We start from the raw sequence: 15,498 nt of genomic DNA on the forward strand, positions 1-15,498 counted from the left end.
CCTGCCCCTCTTCCTGTGTATCTCACAAGAAAAAGTGTTCTTATTCTTTTGTGGTCAATCCTTCTACCTATATTCTAAAAGCATACACACATAGTGTGTGAATAATTATAATGTGAATACAAGTGTATCTACCACTCAGATCAAGACACTGGGCAAAACAAGTTCTCTATGTACCATGTACAAACAGTAATCCTGGCCTGTTCCATGCAAAGGTAACTTCTGTTCTCATTTTTATGACCATTAATTCTTTGATTTCTTTGTAGTTTTATACTTACATCTTTAAAAGTATAATTGAGTTTTGTCTCTTAGATTTTTATCTGTATGAAAAAATACTGCAAATATTTTAATGCCATGCATCTGTTATTGGTTAGACTCAGCCTTGGACAAAGGCTGTAGATGAATGCTTAGATAAAAGAAGGTGGAGGTGCCGGGGACTGAACCCAGGACTTCATGTATGCATATGCTGTCCCACTGATCTACGCCTATAGCCCCATCTTTTGTTTTGTTTTTTTTGCTTTGGTTTTTGAGACAGGGTCTCACTATGTAGTTGAGAATGACCTGGAACTCACTATGTAGCCCAGGCTGGTCTCGAACTCACAGTGATCCTCCTGCCTCAGCCGCCTGAGTGCTGGGATTACAGGCGTGAGCCACCATGCCTGGCCTATAGACCTGTCTTTTGGCATTTGTCTGAATCAACATTACATCTGTAAGATGCATCTATATTGCTTTTAATTATTTGCTTGATTGATTTACAAGCTATGTGAAAATCAAAACTGGGAGACTGACATTGTTACTGTGTGTTGATATCCTGTCCATTTCATCACATTCATTTAAGCGCAGCCACTACCAAGATACAGAACTATTTCATCACTACAGTGCTTTTCCTCGTTATGCCTATAGTCACATGTACACCCTTTCCTGCTCACCACCCTTCTCCTCTAGCAAGCACTAATTTGCTCTCCATCTCTCTAATTTTGTCAAGAATGTCATATATAGGAAGTGAAACAGCCTGGGGCCCTTTGAGATTGGCTTTTGGGGGTGATACTGGGGATTAAACCCAGGGGTGTTCTACAACTACTTATACACCAGCCCCCACCTATTTGAGTCAGGATCTCTCCAGGGGTGCCCAGGCTGGCCTTGAACTTGGGGACCTTCTGCTTTAGCTTCCTGAGTTGCTGGGATTCCAGGCCTGTGCCACCATGCCTGGCGAGAACAGCTTCTTTCACTCAGCATAAAGTCCCTGTTAACCCAAGTTACATATCCACAGTTTAATCTTGTTACAGTCACCCTGCAAAGGCAGCAGGGACCTCCCCTCACCTGCTCTGCTACAGTTTGCTTTGGATGCTGAGAGTGAGGATGCCATCTACACCCCAAGGATAAGGGAGGTTTCCCTTATCTTTCCGTTATCTAGATAATGGAAGCATCTAGAGAGTATCTAGAGTATCTAGGGAGCAGAGCAGGCTTCCCAAGTGCATCCAGAGCCAAGTGAGAATGCAGGAACAGGGCCAGTCCTGCTTCACTGCAGCCAACACTCAGGCAGGGTTGTGTGCTTTGATCACCAAACAGCACTAAAGATAGCAGCCCTTGGGCTTTATCATTTTGTCCAGATGTGGGGCCCTGGGGAGGGGCAGGGGGGAAGCTTAAAGGTTAATCAGCATCAAACGTCAGGAAATGGAGCCAGACTACTCACCACTATTTCTTTATTGCTGAGTAGTATTTCAGGCCCAACAAGTTTGTTTAACCACTCACCTACTGGAATTTTTTTTTTCTAGTTTGTGGCTATTAAAAATAAAACAGCTGTTAACATTTGGGTATTTGTGTGGATACAGGTTTCCATTTCTCTGGATAAAAAGCATAGTGTGTATTTGTTAAAGAAACTACCAGTCCATTTTATGGCATGTTTTTCCATCCATCCATTTATTTTTTTTCCATCTGTTTATTTTTGACTGGTCTATATCTTTACATTTGTTTTGTAAATTTTTTATTAATATAGTATATATTTGCCATATCTAATAATTACATTTACCTTGGGGAACTGGTACATATACAAATTATATATTGAGCCTATCTCATTATATTTGAAGTGAATTTCTTACAGAAAGCACATAGTTTAGTCTTTTTTAATCTATTGTGTCTTTGTGGGGGGTGGTACTGGGGATTTAACCTAGGGCTTTCACACTCAGTTACATCTCCAGTACATTTTTTAATTTTTTGAGACAGGGTCTAGGGCCGGGGACTTAGCTCAGCGGTTTGGTGGCCTGCCTTGCAAGCGCAAAGACCAGAGGTCAATCCCTGGTACCAAAAGAAAAACCAAAGAAAAAAAAAAGAAAAGTAAAAGAGACAGGGTCTTGCTAAGTCATTAAGTTTCCCAGGCTGGACTCAAACTGGTGATCTGCCTTCCTCAGCCTCCTAATGTTACAATTACAGGCGTGCACCACCAGGCCCAATCAATATGTCTTTTATTTGTATTTATCTTTTCTTTTTTGTACTGGGGATTGAACTCAGGACTTTGCACTTGTGAGGAAGGCATGGTGCCACTGAGCTAAATCCCTGCCCCAGCATTTGGTATTTAGACTTTCTTTTTAGGTGCTGGGGATCAAACTCGGGACCTTGCGCTTGTGAGGCAGGTGGGCGGGCAGAACCACTGAGCTAAATCCCAGGCCCAAGACCATTTACATTTAATGCAGTGATTTACATATTAAGGCTTAATTCTCCCTTTTCCCCCTATTTGTTGTCCCTGCTTTTCCTGGATGAGTACATCCCGCACAGAACCCTACAATTTTCAGCTAGAGAAAAATGTGGCTGCACAGTCCCTGCAGAGGGAGGACAAGAAAGCTGGGCTTTGACTTCTCTAACCTTCATCTACACATAACTTTTCTCTGCTATTTCTGTCCTGTAATCAATCTTATCCATGAATATAACTTTACACTGAAAGACTTTGATTGCTTCCAGTTTTAGACTGTTACAAATAGAGCTGCTAGTAACATTTGTGTATTAAAATTTATGCTATTAGCATTTATATATTTGCATAGATATTTCCTTTCTCTGAGATTAATGTGCAGCAGTGCAGTCCTGACTTGTACGTATGCGTGTCTGTACGATTCCTCTCGGGAAATCAGCAAACTAGCAGGTGCTTATGGGACCACTGAGACTCCCGATAGTGCCAAGGAGTCCTGCAAAGCAGTTGTCTTCCTATAGCTTCAACCTTACCCCCTCCTCATCTCCCTTAGTGCTTTCCTCCATCAAAAATGCCCTCCCTTTTTGTGTGGATTTTTTTTGTCCCTGTTCAATGGCTCCTCTTCCTCAACCAACAAATATTTTACTCATGGTTCTAAAAGGCAATAAACTTTCCATCTATCCCCATTATAAATACTGGCTTTTCTTTTAGGTTAGCAACACATTTTTCTTGTCTTGAAACAAAATTTTAAGGCCGTGGTCTGTGTTTCACAGGCTGTCTGCTTTCTGATCAGACTCCTCTCTACCTGCTTCTATCTTCCAGTCCTTGTGCACCTCTATCTAGCTGTATAATTTGACTTTCCCTTTCCTTAGCTTTTGATAAATAGGGACAAGAAGAAGAGAAATGAAAAGAATTTTTTTCCCTTCTAATTTTTGGGATACTTTTTTTATTTTTTGAGATAAGGTTTCACTGTGTTTCCTGAGCTGGTTTCCAACTCCCTGGGCCAAGCAATCCTCCTGCCTCAGTTTCCCAAGTGCTGGGACTATATGTGTTCCTGATTCTTTTCTTCATCTCAATTCTTCTTTCTCTTTCATTTCTACCCCTAAATACTGCTGTTTCATACGGTTCCATGCCCCACTTAAGAGTGAACCTTTCTCTCTGCCGTACTGCAATAATATCATTGCTACTACTGACTTCTAAAATTGCATCTTCAATTCTGATCCCTCACATGAAACATTCAGCTCTGGGCTCACCTCAGTGTCTTACTTGTATCATCTCTGCTGGGTACCCCCAAAGACACTTCAGATTTAATATATCTAAAATTGAAACCATTTCCTGTCTTTTCATGTTTTCTCTCCCTTTGCCTCCTCAACCTTACTTAACAGCACTGCCAGCCAGCAACTTATATTAAAACTGTTATTGTCAAATTTTCACTGATGGCGATTCACTTCTTTATGGTAGTGATTTACTTTGAAATGAGCTCCTGTTGACAACTTAACACTAGCCTCTTTTTACCTGACATTTCCCTGTCTTTTTGACAAGATAAAATATCCCAAAATAGGGATTTTCAGAATTTGAGGCTTTTTATTTTATTTAAATTTTTTTTTTAAATCTGAGGCTTTTAAAAAAAGCTTTTAATCTATATGATGAAATCCGAAACTACTCCTGTCTTTTCAATGCTCCCTGCATTATTCTTCCCCCATCACTCACACACATGTGCGCATGCGCTCATCCTTTAATAAACACGAATGTTTATTACCTTTTTTCTGGTTCCTTTGTCTTTTCTGTCTGGCACTTATACCTCAGTATTCCTCAAGGTTTGGCTTACAATTCTTCTCACTCTACTTCTTAACTCGGTAAATCTCATTTTTTTTTTTGTACCAAGGATCAAACTCTGGTCTTGGCACTTGTGAGACAGGTGGCAGCACCACTAAGGTAAATCCCCGGCCCTTGTTTTTTTTGGTACCAGGGATCGAACTCAGGACCTTGCAGCTTGCCAGGCAGGTGTGGTGCCACTGAACTAACACTGTCCCCCCCAACCTCACAGCTTTTGAAGGCTTCAATTATTACTTAACATGTTGGCAATGATTCCCAATTATGTCTCTAGATGCCAAGAGATACCTTTCTTGAGTTTTAGAACCAAATTTCCAACCAACAAATGAATACCTGTACTTGATTAGTATCTAAAAATTTAAAACCTTTAGAAATCTGAAACCTTTTCTTTCTTTTTTTTTGGTACTGGGGATTGAACTCGGGACCTCATGCTTGCAAGGCAGGCAGCAGCACCACTGAGCTAAATCCCTGGTTCTGAAACCTTTTCTTTATATCCTTATTTCATATACACATAAAACTCTGAAATCCCACCCATTTCTGAGTTCACTTATTCATAAAAAGGATGACATTTCTGATATCACTATGCGAATTTCATCCATAGCCATCTAGTCTCTAGGGCACTTTTCTGTAATACAGTATTTAGCCAATGCATCAATGTGGTGCTGATCTCCAATCTGCCTCTTACTAAACTCACCTTGTAACAGTCATTAGCAATGAGCTGTAAGAGACTAACGGACTCGCCAGAGGTTTCCATCTTGAGATAAAGTTCCCAGGCTAGTCTTGGCTTCTTATTCATGATATCTAAAAAAAGAAACAATGTTTTAAGGTGTCTTTTAGGAAATTGCTTCTGCACCTCATCATTCTTTGAATGAATCCATAGCCCAAATATACAAAGCAGTAATAGATACCTCTCTCATGGAAAGCTGGCAATACTGGCATTCAGTTCCCTACCAGAATTCTACTCTCCCTAAAATAGTTAAGATTCACATAGGGGAAACCCACTTTCCAGTCCCCCTTCTGTCTCTCTTAGACAGAAGCTTTCTTTCCCTCAATAAATTTTTCCTACTCTTAACCTCTGTTGTTCCTAGAATTCTTTCTTTGATTTTAGAGAACAAGAACTCGCATTCTGGATATCTAGCAGGTTTGAGAGTTACATCTCTTCCCCTATATCATTGTGGAGGTCTTCCACCGAGATTATTGGACAGAGTATTTTATTCAAGGTACTTCCCTCCTTTTTGGCTGCTGGATTTCAAGATAAAGCTTCCAGAATGCTACTTGTGATAAGAGACACATGTCAAGCCAGCATGAGATAATTAGTCAATCAGTCAAATAATAGTTTTTCTCAAGAACTTATGTGATGTATATGTTACATGTGTCACCACATTTAGGGATGCTCAGAAGATGAACAGTCGAAACAGTGTCACACTAAAGTTAGAGGCTAGACATTATGAACTCCTACAATGGAGGAGTTTGACTCAAAGACAGTTCCATACTAAGATGCACATGTGTTAAAAAGAAAATGTCCTCATGATTGTCATGCTAGACATAGGCTGCCAAACTCGAAGCGGTCACAGTGGTCATATAAATGGAACCAATGACAAATGTGCTGGACTTCATTTACTGGGGTCCACCAGATCGACCTTGTAAACCGCTCATAACTACTAAACTGTACAATTCAACTTCTGTGTTGGATGCTGAAGTCCCCTGGACCGTCTCCTTATCTTCTTTGTGGGCTATATTCATAGCAATCCTGCTGACCTTACAATTTGGCCCATGCATTCTTAACTGTTTCTTTGGCTTTGTCTCCTCCAGACTTAAAAGCTATACAGCTACCAAGATGACAATGCCAGGTGCCTATGGAAGACCTTTAGACAGACCCTCAGTAGAGTAACTAACTGCTGATCCCAACTACTAGGACCCGCTTCAGCTGGAAGTAGCCAGAGCTGTCTTCACCCTTTGCCCCCTCACAGCAGTTAGGGGTACTTCTTCAGAGGGGGGAATACTGCACACAGGTAAGTTAATTAGGTATCTTGTAGGCAGTTAGACAGGACTGCCCTCAAGTAGCCAGCGCTCAAGGAGCCAACACAGCAAGAAGCCACTGTGGAGGACAATAAAGACACATTCACTGTAGGCCAGAACTGTAAAAACAGAGACCAGCCTGGGCTACATAGTTCCAGGTCAGTCTCAACTACATAGTGAGACCCTGTTTCAAAAACCAAACAAACAAACAAACAAACAAAAAAAGAAAAGTAAAAAGAGAGAAACTACTATACTCTTATGCTTCCCCTGGGGATAAAGAGCAGTGACTGATATTCTAAATAGGTATCAATCACCTGGGTGGGGGGCCAAAGTATTAACCCAGTCTTTCCAGGAAATATCCCTGACCCCCACCTTTACTGAAAATCCTTGTATGCCTGCTATGTGACTTGCTCTCCTATTTGACCCCCACTTAATATTACCTGGGTGACTGTACTTGTAATCATATTGGTTGGTCATGGTTTTGCCCCACCTCATGCCCACCTTGTAATTTTTCCATTGGGTCTTAGAGTTTTGTCCCACTTTATACCTGCCTGACAATATGGCTTTGCTGTATAAAATATCTTTAAAAAAGGTGGCAGGCAGCTCATCTGGTCCCCCTTCTTTCCCTCAATAATTTTTTCCTACTCTTAAAAAAAAAAAGATACACATAATTATGTCTTTTAGATTGGGTTGCTTTGTAGCAGTTTTTCACTTTGCCAATCTGCTTAAAAGAGAACTATCATCATTCAATTTTACTCATAGTTTCAGCCTCATATAGAATATATAATTGTTAAAATTTTCCTGTGGCTGGGCTGGGGATTTAGCTCAGGGGTGCTGCCACCTACCTCACAAGTGCAAGGTCCCGAGTTCGATCCCCGATAACAAAACAACAACAACAAAAAGCAACTTTCCCATGGCTATAAAAACTTAGTGAAAAGCTGGACACAGTGGCATACACCTGTAATCCCAGCACTCAGGAGGCTGAGGCAGGAGAACTGCCACAAGTTTGAGGCCAGCCTGTGCTACACAGAGACCCTGTCTGAAACTCCCCTGCCAAAGAAGTGAAAATTTAAATCTGAGTGAAAACAAGGAACAAGAAAATACAATGATAGACACAAAAGATTATGGGCAATAACGTACAAAAAATTACATTTTTGACATTTTTCCATGTTTCAGGTGTGAAAAGTAAAAAAGCTAAATCAATGCAACTCTGTCACTGGGAGTCTAGAAAGACTTGACATCTTACAGGCCTGTACCAGGAAGGTCAACGTTGAATAATGAAACTAATCACATAGTAAACTCACATAACACACTGACAACTGCTATGGTTTGGATCTAAATATCCTCAAGAGCCTCAGGTCTCAGAGGTGGCTCTGGGCACTGTACTCCTCAGTGGACTGATCAATCCACTTATTAACCCATAGCTGAATGTGCAGTTAGGAGGTAGGGCCTGCTCAGAAGAGGTCGGTCACTGGGGTGTGACCTGGGAAAACATCTCCTTCTCCCCTCTCTTCCTTCCTGGCCACCATGGACCAAGCAGCTCTTCTCCATCCAGGCCCAATTTCCACACTTTCTGCCTTTAAGTCAGCTGATCGGGCACTGACACTGTGAGCTAAAATCAGCCTTGCCTGCTTTAAATTGCGGGTGTTGGGTATTCTATCCTAGCAATGAGAAAGTGACTAAGACAGCAACACTTAGCAATAGCATTAACAAGTCTCAATCTCAGTGTTTACTCATTGTATAGAACAAAATGCAAAGATTAGAAAACACTTAATGTCATTTTCAAACAGATCATGCAATGGGAAAGAAGAGAGGACTCCTGTTGCAATGTTCAAAAGAAGACTTTGGCTGGGGATTTAGCTCAGTGGTTTTGCTGCCTGCCTCGCGAGCGTAAGATCCTGAGTTTGATCCCCAGTATCAAAAAAAGAAAAGAAAAATAAATAAATAAATAAACGAAGACTCACAGCAGCGAGCTAACCAACTGAGATAAACATAATCATTTTTCAACTTCTTATTTTGGATCAAGAGGAACACCTGTGACAAGAGGCAAGAAAGGGAATAAATCAGAGGATGGTTTTGTAATAATGATCAGCTCACCTGACACCGACGATCACTGTAGCCTTAAAGAGTAACAACAAAACTTGACTGGATTATAGAATTGCACTGAACTATTCTGAAAAATTCAAACAAATCAATCTATAAAGTTTGAAGTCAGGATAGGGGTTACCCTGCGGGAATGAGACTGGCTTAAAAAGTCAATACAGGGTTTTTACTATTGTTTCATCATCTGGGTACTGATTATATGAGTATGCTCACTTTGTGAAAACTTACCAGGCAGTATAATTATGATTCATATACAAGGCATGACCAAAAAATGTTTAAATTTTAAAAAACTGATTACAGTAAAGCATACTGCCATCAATTCCCATCGAAATCGTCCCACTCACTGCAAAGGCATTGGTACCTTCATCTTGCCACTGCAGCCGGGGAGTTCTCTTTTGGTGAAAGTCTTAAACTGTGCTGTCGTGGCTGCCTCGCTGTCCTGAATCAATTCAAAATGTTTACCTTTCATGGTCATTTTGACTTTGGGGAAGAGCCAGAAATCGCATGGTGCCAGACCCAGTTGGTAAAGCGGATGACTTTCTGTTGGATGGCACGTAGCAACTGCCTTCACCGTATTTCTGATCACACCTTGTAAAGACACTCATAAGAGAAGGGCTCCAGAACTGCTGCAGAAAGTGGCCACCAGAATGATGAGTTGGAAGTGTGTTTGAAGCAATAGGGAGTATTTTGCGGGGGATTAATGTCTCTTTCAATGCAATAAAAAAAATTTTTTTTTTGGTTTTTTTGAGACAGGGTCTCACTATGTAGTTGAGACTGACCTGGAACTCACTATGTAGCCCAGGCTGGTCTCGAACTCACAGCGTTCCTCCTGCCTCAGGCTCCTGAGTGCTGGGATTATAGGCGTACACCACCACACCCGGCCCAATGCAATAAATTTTAAAATTTAAACATTTTGATCACTCCTTGTACAGTCTATAAAAGTTACCAAAAAAGGGTAAATATTAATATAGTTATAAAATCTACATATCTACTTTTATTATAGTTTTTAATGTAATTTAAGAACAAAGAATCTCTAATAATCCTCTACCCTTGACCATTTTAATTTAAGTGAGAAAAAGATAAGGATGATTTTAGATAGAAACATTCAAATGCCTTCACAAGTAGGTACCCTAGTAAATGTCATCCTTTAAGTAAAAGATAAATAAAATAAAAGTAGGTGCTCACCTCTTCACCCTCACTCGTATTGCCTGTTGCAGCTTTGGCTTGGGCATAATTAAAATTAAAGATGTCATCATTACAGAAGTAACTCTGAAAAACATCCCAAGGCCAGGTCCCATTGAGCATTAACAAATAAAATATAAAACCATTAGTTTTATTGGGTAAACATAAAAATAATCTTAAGAAAGCAGATTAAGCCAGGGGATTTAACTCAGTGGTTCCTCTGCCTGCCTTGCAAGCACAAGGTGCTAAATTCGATTCCTGGTACCAAAAAAAAAAAAAGGTAGATTAATTCCTTGATGCCACTAATGGAAATAGAGAAAAAAGTGTTATCTGTAAAAGTTTCTTAACTTCTCACATATTATATATAGTATTTCATGCACAAAGTCATAGACAATGCTAAGCTAACCTTAAATGAGTTGAGATAAATCAAGACATCATCAAATTGCTTAAGCAGGAAGAAACAGGAAGCCATACACTGCCTCCCTGGTATTGTATCTGAAATGGAGGAGAAAAAGAAGCCATAATCATTCATGAAATTAAAATTCTCTTAAGTTGAAATTTTAATTATTTTATAATTCAGTGATAACAATGTAATCCAAGATTTATTGATTATTTATTTTTCTTTCTCTTTTGAGATCCTCCTGCCTCAGCCTCCCAAGTGCTGGGATTACAGGAGTTTCAAGGTATTATTTAGATTCCAGAATTATAGATTCCATTTAAGGGGATGAACGCCCAGCATAATGGAGGTTACTGTACTCGAGAGTGGCTGATAATGTCTCCAGTGAACATACACCCCACTGTACATTCACAACAGCATGCCCACATCTTCTGCAAGGCTTCAATGCATTCATCCGACTCCAACATCCACACACTCCTTTATGTGACTTGGTTTCTCCCCTCACTTGTCTAAGACAACCTAGCAGCACTCTCAAATGGGAAATAATCCACAGAACCAGCTGGTTCTGATCCTGATCCACCTTTCTGTCTGAGGTCAGCCTCCTGCTTGAAGTTATAGGGGACTAGTATCTCAATCCCCAGACACAGGCCTTCCTTGTTCAGATGACAGTCTGATATACTACATACTCAATAATATACTTTGTTCCCAGTCTGTCTGTCCTTCTAAATGGAGCCTCTACAAGGGAAGGGAGTTTTCTTATTTACTGCTATATACCTCAATACATATTTGTTGCATGAACAAATGAAATAGGGGGAAAAAATACTACCCAAACTAGGTGTGGTGGTGCACACCTGTAATCTCCGTACTTGGGAGGCTGAGGCAGGAGGATTGCTGAGTTCAAGGCCAGCCTGGACTATGTAGTGAGTTCAAGGCCAATCTGAACTACAAAGTGGGACCCTGTCTAAATAAAAGAAAATACTATTCAATAAATGGTGTTGGTGAAACATTTGCGACTATCTGGGGGTGATAAAAATATGGAAAAATCAGTTCAGCATGAACACTGTTTTTTTTTGTTGTTTGTTTTTTTGGTTTTCTGAGACAGGGTCTCACTATGTAGTTGAGACTGAGCTGGAACTCACTATGTATCCCAGGCTGGTCTTGAACTCATAGCAATCCTCTTGCCTCAGCCTCCTGAGTGCTGGGATTACAGGCGTGCGCCACCACGCCCAGCAACATGAACACTTAATCAGAAGAGCTGCTAACCACAGACAACTGATAGAGGCAGCCATATCAGCTCACACTGGCAATTAAGCCTTTGATGGCTTAAATTTTGCACTGAGTCTTGAGGAAATCAACACTTTAACAATAAAAACAATGCAGTCACAAAGTCACTTTTAGAAAATATGTGCGAATATTATATAACCAGCAGTTTCTAAACTTGGTATCCATAAGTACAAAATAATTATGGAAAAGGTAAACTTAAATATGACTTTTTAATTTTGGGGTAGGAAAAAAAATACCATGGGCAAAGTTGAAAGGCAAATAAGCCACTGGAAAAAAACATCTGCAATGTGGCAAAGACTTAATGCATAAGGAGCTGTTGAAAATTCAATAAAAACTAGTATTTCATGTCTAAAACTGATTCAAATTTTTTAAATTCTCATGAACTAAAGAGTAAATTATTTCTTGTTCCATTTTAGCAGAGATGTTCAGAAGACCTAATGCTAATCTTCTCTGTCTTTTCACTCCCACTTCATAACATGGAGGTAACACATGAACATCCCTAGATGGGAATCAAGCTTCACTGGTCAGGACAGCTGGGAGTACAGATCTCAGACATACCGCATTCACTCGCAGATCCACCCACCAACTGGAAGAACTGCTGGGCAATTTTCATATGATCCCTCTGAAAAAGAAAACAGAGCTGACATAGAGGAATAAGGCAAAACTATCATGGTTCTACCATGTCAGGATTTAACATGCTTTTTGTTCTAAATCATACCCAAACAATGCTAATTGTTATTAGCATAAGCGATTAGATAATGATAACCTAAAATAAAATGAAAAGTTATGCTGGGTCAGATGAAAGAGAACAAAATCAAATCCACAAATTGTAGCCGGGCGTGGTGGCACACCTGTAATCCCAGCACTCCGGAGGCTGAGGAAGGAGGATCGCTGTGAGTTTGAGACCAGCATGGGCTACATAGTGAATTCCAGCTCAGTCTCAACTACATAGTGAGACCCTGTCTCAAAAAACCAAAACAACAACAACAACAAATCCACAAATTGTATCCTAAAAGTATCCACTTAATAATAAATTAATTGGAATAAATTAATTGGATTAATACATTTACTCGTTCATTCAATAAATATTTAATGCTTTTTATGAGATATTAGAAATGATGCAGGAGCTGGGGGTACAAGAAGTATTTATTAAACTCATTTATTTATGCAATAAGTATTTATTGACCATTGACTAGATAAGGTAGTGTGAACCAGAGATAAAAAGATTTATTCCAAGCCTGGGCAACTCAGTGACTTAGCTAGACAGCGTCTCAAAATAAAAAAATAAAAAAGGGCTGGAGTTGTAGCTCACTAGAAAGGGTATTAGTTCAAAGAATAAAGAACTTACTATGTCATTTTAACATGGATATGAGACTAATGTTACAGTGTGTGGTATTTATAAAAAGTTCTCTTAGAAGAGATAGCAGTATAGCTCAGTGGTAGAGTTATATATATAACATGCACAAAGCCTTGGGTTTAATCCCCAGTATCTAAAGAAAAAGAAAAGCTTACATAGAGGGACAATTTCTCCCATTTTATACATGCCAAAATTAAAACTCAGAGATGAGCAAGATTTTAAACATCATTGGAAATTTGAATAAAGTCATGTAATTATCTTTTTATAAATATAAGTACTGTATAAAAACAGGGATTTAAAAAAAAACAAAGCAGTAATTTTAATTTTTATTATTTATTTATTTATTTGGGGGAGTACTGGAGATCGAACTCGGGACCTTATGCTTGCAAGGCAGGCACCTGAACCAGAGCCAAATCCCCGGCCCCTAAAGCAGTAATTTTTAGATGAAAGGATTGAGGGTTCTTTTCCTTGTTTTTATTTTTGAATTTTATTTTATTATATTTTTTTTGGTGCTAAGAATTGAACTCAGGACCTTGTGCTTTCGAGGTATGCACAATGTCACTGAGCTAAGTCCCTTTTTTCTTGTCTTTAAACAACAGAATTCTTTTTTAAAAAAAGTGATCTGGTTAGAGGACATGGAGAAATAAAAGGAACTGCAGAAAAGTCTACTTGTACTTTGATATTCATTTTGGTCTTTTGCACATGTCTATAACTTTGTATACTACCATCTTTCCCTGAAAATAAGACCTAACTGGAAAGTAAGTCCTATTTTTGAGGTTGCTCATAATATAAGCACTACCCCCATAATAAGTCTCAATTAAAATTGTCAGCTAGACAAACCCATTTAGTGCATCTGTTGAAAAATATGACAAACATATTAAATTATAAAATAGTAATATTAACATATAATTAAATATAAATATTATTGACATTAATACTTAAATGATATATAAATTATAATTAAGTATTTGTAAATACTTAAGTGGGCACCTTTGGATGAGAGGTAAACATCTTTTGGGGGGGTGGGGGGGTTGAGACAGGGTCTCACTATGTAGTTGAGACTGACCTGGAACTCACTATGTAGTCCAGGCTGGTCTCGAACTCACAATGATCCTCCTGCTTCAGCCTCCCAAGTGCTGTGATTACAAGCGCGTGACACCACGCCCGGCTTGTAAACAAGTTTGAAAATAGATGAACTTGAGACTTACTGCCAAATGACCAGGGTACAGACACAAGGCACAGATAATGTGCACACTTGAGAATGAATCGATGTGTTTGTGTCTAATATGAACCTTCGTAATTCAGTCCATCGTGTGTTGTATCAATGCACTACAAGCAGGCTACGTGGACAAGAAGCGCTCATTTAAGCCCAGCCTTTTGCTGGACATGAAAGACTGGGATCAACGGTTCTGTGGGAAAATGGAGTCGCAAGAAATTCAGGCTGGAATTCAGGGTTGGGAGAGTTATGATGATGTTCCAGAAGATGATATGACTGTATCTGAATAAAGGTAGTTTTGTACATACATAAATATTGATTTTTAAATATAAATGAATACATGTAGCTTGTGGTGCATGAAAAAAATAAGACATGCTCAGAAAATAAGCCCTATTTTGTCTTTTGAAGCAAAAATTAATATAAGACCTGGTCTTGCTTTTGGGGCAACATGGTACAGAATAGCAGTGGTTCCACACTCACCGAACCCATTTCCTGGCCGAGGGCTGCATTGACCACTCCTTTGAGGATGTACTCCTGGAAAACAACACCACTGATGGGTTAAGGGGAATGGGAGCTGGGAGATAACTTCCTAGTGCATCCTGTGTATCAAACCAGGACTTCACGTGTTGAGTCACTTTTCTGTGCTCCCTGTGTGGCTTGAATAAATTATGAGACTTTCATTTCCAGCAGGCAAATGGCCATGAACAGAATTCACCGTATTTGTAAATTCTCAAAAGATGGTGAAGGTTTTAACGCACTTGAGAAATATATTTGCCGAGGCTCCATCAGGTCTGGAAACATCTTCATCCAGTCTGTCACTGAACAAAGGGAATACCTGCTGTGTACTTAAAGCCCACAATGTCAGACACACCTAACAGGCCCAGTCCCTGCCTGCTAAGGGTGGACAATGGGCAAGAAGACAAGTTCTAGGCAAGCATACTAGTGAAATAAGATACATGCCCAGGCATTTTCACTCAAATTCTAGATTTTCCTATTTTCCAACTCTGGTCTTTTGGAAGAGCCAACTGTGCATGACATCAGAGTCCGAGCAGTCACACGGAACAGGCCTGCATCAATACATATGGCCTTTCCTGGGGTCCCACAAGCAGGACCCTTCTCTAACATGCCCTTCCCACTGTGCTTGTTCAGCATTCTCAGTTACCTGAGGAGTAGTAGGTTCCAGATCCTTAATTAAGTTATAAGCTTCTTGTACATCATCTGAAACAAGAACTAAGAGTTATAGTAGTCTGTATATCCGCAAAGCCTTTGAAGCAGTTCCCAAAAAGATCCTTTAATATTCAAATAGTCACAGAAAACAGGGTTGGGGCTATAGCTTGTGGTAAAGAGCTTTGTCTAACATGTGCAATGCCATGGGTTTGATCCCCAGCACTGCCACACACACACACACACACACACACACACACACACAC

At 39.7% G+C, this 15,498-nt stretch overlaps 1 protein-coding gene across 2 annotated transcripts in view; it reads right to left on the minus strand.

Annotated features, from left to right (window-relative positions):
* Ttc26 (tetratricopeptide repeat domain 26) overlaps positions 1–15,498 on the minus strand; it is a 55,557-nt gene that overhangs the window by 3,850 nt on the left and 36,209 nt on the right. Inside the window, exons 10-16 of one of the 2 annotated variants that reach the window (XM_010631692.3) lie at positions 15,231–15,286; positions 14,549–14,602; positions 12,054–12,117; positions 10,221–10,309; positions 9,818–9,901; positions 8,494–8,563; positions 5,205–5,311 (exon numbers count right to left, since the gene is read on the minus strand). In XM_010631692.3, coding sequence (XP_010629994.2) covers positions 5,205–5,311; positions 8,494–8,563; positions 9,818–9,901; positions 10,221–10,309; positions 12,054–12,117; positions 14,549–14,602; positions 15,231–15,286 — 524 coding nt within the window. The remainder of the gene's footprint in view (positions 1–5,204; positions 5,312–8,493; positions 8,564–9,817; positions 9,902–10,220; positions 10,310–12,053; positions 12,118–14,548; positions 14,603–15,230; positions 15,287–15,498) is intronic. The other variant, XM_033764509.1, reaches the window with a different exon arrangement.

Source organism: Fukomys damarensis, unplaced genomic scaffold, assembly GCF_012274545.1.
Source record: "Fukomys damarensis isolate Sample0158 unplaced genomic scaffold, DMR_v1.0_HiC HiC_scaffold_16, whole genome shotgun sequence".
Classification (NCBI taxonomy): Eukaryota; Metazoa; Chordata; class Mammalia; order Rodentia; family Bathyergidae; genus Fukomys; species Fukomys damarensis.